Below are 8713 nucleotides of genomic sequence, written 5' to 3'. Positions count from 1 at the left end.
AAAAAAAAAAAAAAAAAATTTAGGCATAGTGGCATGCCTGTAATCTTAGCTACTCTGGAGGCTGAGGTGGGAGTATCCTGTGAGCGCAAGAGTTCAAGGTTGCTGTTCCAGCCTGACCAACAGAATGAGACCCTGTCTCTTAAAAAAAAAAAAAAAATTTATATATATGTGTGTATATATATAGTAAGAGGGGATATGTATGTATATATATTAAACTATAAGTAGGTACTGGTATTTTTATAGTTTAAAAGCAATTTCAAGGCTGAGTGTGAGGGCTCATGTCTATAATCCCAGTATTTTGGGAGGCTAAGGCAGGAGGATCACTTGAGGCCAAGAGTTCAAGACCAGCATGGGCCACATAGCAAGACCCCATCTCTACAAAAATTTTTAAAAATTAGCTAGGTGTGGTGGCAGGCATGTGTGGTCCCAGCTACTTGGAAGGCTGAGGTGAGAGGATTGTTTGAGCGCAGCAGGTCAAGGCTGCAGTGAACCATGTTTTTGCCATTGTACTCCAGCTTGGGCGACAGAGCAAGAACCTGTCTCAAAAAAAAAAAAAGCAGTTTCTGAAGACTTGTGAATATGTATGAGAAAAAGCTATTGACTTCTTTTAAAACTTTTAGCTTTTCAGTTATAGCATGCCTACATTTGGGAATACATTTAAACTTTCTAGAGAAATGTAGCTAATGATTGTTCTCATGTTAACAGTGATGGAAGCTTTCCAAGTGATGAAGGTTCCAGCCAAGAGGTATCTGAATCTCTCTTTGTTGGGGAGAGCAGGAATTACGGCTTTCAGGGTGGTCAGAACAAGTATGTAGGCACTGGAGGAATAGACCAGAAGCCTCGGACATTACCCAGGAACAGGTAAGCATTGCTTTAGCTGTACAGTGTCAAATGTAAGCAATAAAGGAAAACCTAATCCTCAGGGGAGTTTCTGTAATAATCCTGGATGGCTTGGTTCCTACTGTGAAACTCTTCCTATTTTATTATTTATTACTACTACTACTACTGCTACTACTAGTACTATTATAATTATTATGTGTATTATCCTCCTGAAATTTTGGAGCCTTCGTTATTAAACATTTCATAGATTTAATTATCAATTTTATAACAAAGAAACCTGTCTTGTTTCTCATTCCTTATATAAGACCTTATATAAACTGTTTTCTTCTTCCTTCTTGAGCCATAGAAAGTTGCCAAACCCTAAACTATGACATTAGGTCAGTTTTTCCTCAATGTGTGTTGTTGGTTTTCAGAAATAGCTACTGGAAAAAGGAAATTACCTACTGAAAAGAGTCCTAGGAAATGAAAGTTGATCGATGCCAAAGTTACCTCAAACCCCCTCCACGGCTGTCTAATTAATGGCGGTTTAGATGTTGAAGGGAACGGCTAGGCTCTTGGCATGTTTTCTGTCGTCATCATCATCACAGAGTCATTAAAATTGTACTTAGCACGTCTTCAAAGCTTTAAGGAAACTATTAACTAATAATTCATATCTCAGTTCTGAGGCACAGTTTGGACTTCTCATTTTACTTGTGAGAAAACCAGGTAGAAAAATATTCAACAGTGTTTTTAGGCCTCACATCTGAGCCCATGTCATAATTCTTCAACAATCAACTCCCCTAGAGGAGTACTATTGCTGGATGTTGGGCTGGAACAGGGCAGAGGAATGGGGCAAACAGACTGCTAGCTTTGGGGACTAGTGGTGCAGAGCGAGGACTTGGAGGAGAGCTGTATTATTTTCTGGAGAAAGGTCACTAGGCTTGGCTGCTCACCTCTTGTGCTTGTCGTTGTGCAATATTGAGCACTGCTATGTGCTACACTCTGTGTGGAGCTCCTGTTAGCCCTTAGAAGCCACTGGGAAAAGAACCTCATGGATATTTTCATTGCTAACGTGTATTAAATGCTTATGATATGTCAGGCCCTGTTGTAAATATATTTACTTAATCCTCACAAAGCTCAATGAGATAGGCACTGCCAGCATCCTGTTTTATAAATGAGTATCTTACTAAAGGTAGAGGAGGTGGAATTCAAACCCAGTTAGGTTGTCTTCAGTGCTGTACTCTTCACAATTAGGCTCTTGCTGCTGCTTCTAACATGTAGATTTTTTAAAAAGCTGTGTTGGTTGGCACATGGGCTGCAATGTGATGGTGGCCAAATCAATTCCACTCTGTGTTTTATATCGACCTCCAGTTTTATTTCAAAATGCTTTTTGCTGTTTGGTAAGGAGGATTTTCCAAAATCAAAATTTCTTATTGATTAATGGAATCTGCTTTAATCTTATTATATCTTTACAACCTGTGTTAGTCCATTTTCACACTGCTGATAAAGACATACCTGAGACTGGGCAATTTAAAATCAAAAGAAAGAGGTTTATTGGACTTACAGATCCACACGCCTGGGGAGGCCTCACAATCATGGCGTAAGTCAACGAGAGCAAGTCACATCTTACGTGAATGGCAGCAGGCAAAAAGAGAGAGCTTGTGCAGGGAGCCTCCTGTTTTTAAAACCGTAAGATCTCGTGAGACCCATTCGCTATCATGAGAACAGCACGGAGAAGACCCGCCCCCATGATTCAATCATCTCTTACTGGGTCCCTCCCACAACACGTGGGAATTATGGGAGCTACAAGATGAGATTTGGGTGGGGACACAGAGCCAAACCATATCACAACCTTTTCTACAGGGAAGAACCATGTTGAGATGTACGCTTAGAAATATTAAATACATCATGATGTGAAGGTTTTTAACTAGGCTATTTGGTTTTCTTGCTAGCATATATGCTTTTGCTGTAAAACATTGCCTAGTTGTAGAATAATTAGTTGCTATAGAGATCCTCTGCCATGCAGTTAAAGAATTAATAGGAGAGGAACTTAAGGAATTCAGAATATTACCAGTTCCTATACATTAAGTATGGTTATTGATTTATGATTAGTAGGCTAAGGAGTTTGTGTTTGAACAGAAAGGGGAAAATGAATAAAACAAAATTCTCAGTCTAGCTAAACCTGTTGACATGGTAAGCCTTGAGGGCTCATGCTTTCACTCTTTTATGTGTATCATTTTACCTTTGTACTGTCATTTAGTGGCTTAAGAGTCAGTTCCCTGCCTAAGCAAAGGCTTGTCTTTTGTTCTCATGGCTGGAGATTTGGAAACAAAGACCAAAGTACCTGAGGTTCCAAATAAAAGATCTTAACTGAGTTGATTCTAGGAAAACAAAGTCACCTCTTCAGAGAGGCCTCCATTCTGTCTAAAATAGCATCTTTCTCCCCACCCAATCCATCATAATGTCGTGTCTTATGGTCTCTATAGCACTTATTTTCTGAAATGATCCTCTGTTTTTCTGTTTGTCTTTCCCACTACAGCGTATGTTTCATTTGATCAGGGATCTTGTTTTGGTTCCCATTGTATCCTAGAATTTTGCATAGTGCATACAGGATATTTAGCTATATTCATAAAACAAGTAAATGAAGTGCTGCTAAGGGGACAGCCCATGTGCATTAAACAAAATCTTGTATTTCCACAGGACATTCCCAATTAGAGGCTTTCAGATTTATGATGGGCCCATTCACCTCACCAGGAGCACTTTCAAAAAGTATGTGCCAACTCCAGATAGGTACAGCAGTGCAATTGGCTTCCTCATGAAGAATTCCTGGCAGATAACCCCCAGGAATAATATCTCCCTCGTGAAGTTTGGTCCACATGTAAGTATGTTCTGTCGTTCCTATGTAGTGACTATGGTGAGAAAAGGAGGGATAGACAAAAATGCAAAGGATTTGCACTGAGTCTGTATGAGTGGGAGGAAAAACACACACAGAGGCAGCTCCTAATTCCATGCACACTCTCCCATTGAGTTCAAGGTGAGAACAGAAGTCCCGTGTGACTTGGGGTATGTTTGACATTCAAGTCATACCTTGATAGGGAAAATGACTTCAAGAGATGATACAGAAATTGTAGAGTTTCATAGGAACAAGAGGACATACAATTTTGGAAAATTCAGTGAAATATGCTGGTTGGGTAGTCCATTTCCACTAAGAGATTTGGGTCCTTCCTGCTGTTTTACTTGTCTGAGGGCTATTCTTCTGGGGAACTAGAGGATAAGAGGTTGGGAATAAAGCAGATTACTGTGACAGTGTGATACAAATTAGGTTATTTCTTTTTTCTTTTCTGTTTTTTTCCTTTGAGGCAGGGTCTCACCCTGTCACCCAGGCTGCCGTGCAGTGATGTGAATGGTGGCACAATCATGGCTCACTGCAGCCTCAACCTCCTGGGCTCAAGCCATCCCCCACCTCAGCTCCCTAAGTAACTGGGTCTACAAGCATATGCCACCACATCTGGCTACTTAAAATTTTTTTTTTTTTTTTTTTAAATAGAGAAAGGGCCTCATTAACCTGGGCTGGTCTTTAACTCCTGGTCTCAAATGATCCTCTCAACTTGGCCTCCCAAAGTGTTGGGAATATAGGTGTGAGCCACTGCACCTGGCTGAAATTGGGTTACTTCTGATATAAACTGTTGGAAGGTTTTTATGAAGATGGCAGATAGACTATAAAAATTACCATTTACAGTACAGTAGCCCACAGGAATCGTTTTCTTACCAATTTCACCAGTATCACCTGTACCTGTAACACACAGGACGATCTGATTACATGCCCCCAGCCTTTCATCATCTTGCCAGTTCCATGATGGCAATGGCACGAGAAAGAGAAGTCTCAGGACATCTAGCTCCCTGCTCCCACAGGCAGCCACACCTGGGAAATAAATTCTCATTCTCTCATTCACATCCACCCACAAACTTTATAGTTGCCCAATTTAAAATAGAGCTTGATAGGTTTATCAAAGTCTATGTCCGGTTTTCTGCAACAGCTTGGGCGTGGATCAGAGGCACAGGTACAAATTGGAGTGTCAGCTTGGTTGGCTGGTTCTTTCTTAGGCCATGTGACTCCAGGGGAGGGGTAGGACTAGGCTGGTAGATGGCATCCACATAAATCAGCAGGATGAGTCTTGGATCACCTGTCCAGTGTGGAGACTTGCTGTTTCCTTACTGCCCACGTGGACCTCCCCGTAGTTCTCCATGTAGTGCCATCACTGCCATAGGCATACTGAAAAGCGGTTTGTTAGACACTGTATTTGTTGTCCTAAAGTTATAACAGCAGAAGACAATCCATAGTGTTTAAGTCCAGCAGTTCATCCAGTCTGGAGTTTTCTATGGTGGGGGTGCTCTGAAGCTTATAAAGGGAGCAGTTTGCAAAATTTGCTTTACTTAAAAGGGTGGAAAATATGCTCGAAACTTTTATCAGATTTAACCATGTAGGAAAAGAGAAAAAGTATGGAACCAAGAACTTGCAGCTACTTATCCTAGATGTCACAGTTTTCCATTGAGTTGCTTATCATTTAGATGTTCTGTTGATTTAAAAACACCCCAGGGCAAAAAGTACATAAAAGCATTTAAGAGATATATCTGCGTGACTTGAATAGCATTAGTATTATATAATTTACTGTTAATGAAAAGCAGCTAAAGGCTGTAAAACATGTCACCTGCAGCCCATTTTGCAGCTGTGCATTATGTGTTTGATAAAGGCTTTAAGTAAACTCCACTGGATGTGAAAATTATTGAGCTGAGTTTGGCCTGTATTGAGGAGTAAGATAGTAGTATGGGCTTTTTAGCAGATTCAAGTGAGTTTATCAGTAACTCAGCCATACTAAGCCAACACTTAAACTGTGTTTCTGTTTTGACCTGTACTTCTCTGTTTATTTTTTTGGTGGGGGGGAGTCATATGAACAAGTAACGGAAGCATTTGGAGATAAAATGATTAACTAGCTCTGAAGATAACTTGTCATAGATTTTTATTTCATTGAGGTATAATTTACATATAGGGGAATGCATAGATCTTACATGTACGGTTTATAATTTTTAACAAATGTATGTGACTACATAGTCTCCCTTGAGTTTTGTCTGGGGAACAGGTAATAGTTTTTAAGTGGGGAAAAGAAGAATACAAATAAAGATGACATTTAACATTTGCCCATTAAATACCATAAGGTTTTGGGAAATTCTCCCCAACCCCAGTATGTCATAATAATTGAGTAGAAAACTCAGGTTGACTTGAGTGCCATAGCTGACGACTATGAACTGTAACTCAGAACTGCTCTAACCTTAAAGCAATCACAATGGATCTGCAGTCGGGTCACGGCAGGGGATGCTGCGATGGCAGGAGCCCTCACTTTGTGATGTCTTTCTTTTTCACTGTGGTCAGGTCTCTCTGAATGTCTTTTTCGGAAAGCCTGGTCCCTGGTTTGAAGATTGTGAGCTGGATGGTGATAAGAACTCCATATTCCACGACATTGATGGCTCTGTGACAGGATACAAGGATGCTTATGTGGGAAGAATGGACAACTACCTGATCCGCCATCCAAGCTGTGTAAATGTTACTAAGTGGAATGCAGTGATCTGCAGCGGGACCTATGCACAGGTAGGCTTAGCAAACGTATAATGCCCAAGTTCCTACCAGCTCCTGCCAGCACTGCTTCTGTGAGAAGTACTCTTCAGCTTTTCAGCGTGATTGACATTTTCCAAAGTGTGATCTATCTTCCTGTCCTGTCCTGTCCTTTCTTTTCTTTCTTTTGATTCATTAGGAGTCATGGACTCCTGGAATTTTTCTTAAAACTCCCCAACTCCAGATCTGTTTAAGAGGTGAAAAAGTGAGTCCCAGAGAGAACAGCTGATTTACCGTGGGTTAAAGTGGTTGCAACATAGTTGGGGCAAGAACCCATGTTTCTTGACTCTTAGGTTTTCTTGCCGCACTACAGCTGTGCCCTCTAAGAGGTATTTTTATCCTTTGCTTTCGGGGTCATTAATCTCTACTTAAATAATCTGACTTTTGAGCAAAATATCAGTAGGTCACATTAAAAGTGAGATGTTCCCGGGGACAGAGCTGGAGATTAGGAGTGAGTGGATAAGAAAGGAATCTAAGGAAAATTTCCTAATTATATTATGATATAATGTCTATGAAAATATGGAGATGATATCCATTGAGAAGCATCTCTTTGAAGACATTAAGCATTAATGTGTATTGATGCCTAGTACAAGAAGATGAACTAATTTGCAAGGTAATATATATAGTTAAGAGCACAGACTCTAGAGCTAGACTGCCTGGGTTTGAATTCTGGGTTTGAATTTGTTATTTTCTAAAGTATGCATTGGGCAAGTTGATTAACTACTCTATGTCAGTGCACAATGGGGATAATAGTAATTACTCTCATAGGAGGCTGTTGTGAAGATAGAGTACATGTGTATATGTAAAGCATTTAGCTTAAGGCCTGGCACATAGTTCAGTGCTTTGCTACTCTTAGTATTATTTAAGGAGAAGAGCAGTAAGTTGCAAAGGTGATTTTAATAGTCAAATTTTAGTGGGTGGAAGAGATTGCAGAATGGAGGTACAGTTGCCCAGGATTTTGAAAGGAGAAGATCCTCCCCTCGCGCTCTGCCCCATGCAGACAATTAAAAGGTAGGAAGTTTTTTTTTTTTTTTTTTTTTTTTTGAGACGGAGTCTTACTCTATCACCCAGGCTGGAGGGTAGTGGCACAATCTCAGCTCACTTCTAGCGCCGCCTCCCAGGTTCACACCATTCTCCTGCCTCAGCCTCCCAGGCAGCTGGGACTATAGGCACCCATCACCGTACCCGGCTCATTTTTTTGTATTTTTAATATAGACAGGGTTTCACCGTGTTAGCCAGGATGGTCTTGATCTCCTGACCTCGTGATCCACCCGCCTCGGCCTCCCAAAGTGCTGGGATTACAGGCATGAGCCTCTGCGCCCAGCCAGGATTAAATAATAGACTGTAATCCCAGCACTTTGGGAGGTTGAGGCAAGTGGATCACCTGAGGTCACCAGCCTGGCCAACGTGGTGAAACTCCATCTCTACTAAATAGAAAAAATTACCCAGCCGTGGTGGTGGGCACCTGTAATCCCAGCTACTTTAGGGGCTAAGGCAGGAGAATCGCTTGAACCTGGGGGCGGAGGTTGCAGTGAGCTGAGATTGCACCATTGCACTCCAGCCTGGGCAACAAGAGCGAAACTCTGTCTCAATAATGATGATGATAATAATAATAATAAATAATAAAAAGCTTTTAGTCTTTTTGAAGCTACAGTTTTGGTTAAAGTTCTTGCCACTCATGCGTTTTCATGCATGTGTGCATGTGTGCATACATCTGTCTGTCTGTCTTAAAGTGGCAGGTACGCACTAATGAAAACGTTATATTTTTTAAGTAATCATAAATGTTTCTATAAAATATGTGGTTATGGTAGCTCTTTTATAAATTACCATTGTGACTATCAATATGACATATTTTTCATTTATTCAACATTCACTCAGTAAAGCATTCAGTCCTTTGAATATCTAATGTATTTGAGAATATTAACCTGATCTATATTACAAATCAGAGTAGTAATTCTGTTTTTATTTATAGATGAAGAAAGAAAGAAATCATCTAATACTCCTCAGGGGGCACTGGGAATGGTAGGACCATAGACCAGAAATTTACTCCTGAGAATTTGAAATTTGGGCCAGAAGCCCAGATCTGCTGCCATTTGTTGTTACTTAGAAATGATGTAGTATGCTAAAAATGGCAGCAATTGGATCTCAAGATAGAATGATCATTATTTAACTATTTGTAACTATTTTTCAGTGGAATATGTCCTTTTTTTTTTTTTTTTTTTTTTT

General features: G+C 40.3%; 1 protein-coding gene across 3 annotated transcripts in view; it reads left to right on the top strand.

The window, feature by feature from the left end:
- TMEM2 (transmembrane protein 2) overlaps positions 1-8713 on the top strand; it is a 142489-nt gene that overhangs the window by 110905 nt on the left and 22871 nt on the right. For all 3 annotated transcript variants that reach the window (XM_011970187.1, XM_011970188.1, XM_011970186.1), the window contains 3 exons: positions 706-861; positions 3520-3697; positions 6248-6463. In XM_011970187.1, coding sequence (XP_011825577.1) covers positions 706-861; positions 3520-3697; positions 6248-6463 — 550 coding nt within the window. The remainder of the gene's footprint in view (positions 1-705; positions 862-3519; positions 3698-6247; positions 6464-8713) is intronic.

The sequence above is a fragment of the Mandrillus leucophaeus genome, unplaced genomic scaffold (genome assembly GCF_000951045.1).
Source record: "Mandrillus leucophaeus isolate KB7577 unplaced genomic scaffold, Mleu.le_1.0 Scaffold93, whole genome shotgun sequence".
Classification (NCBI taxonomy): Eukaryota; Metazoa; Chordata; class Mammalia; order Primates; family Cercopithecidae; genus Mandrillus; species Mandrillus leucophaeus.
The sequence above is the reverse complement of the archived record's forward strand: the minus strand, read 5'-3'. Positions and strand labels throughout refer to the sequence as shown.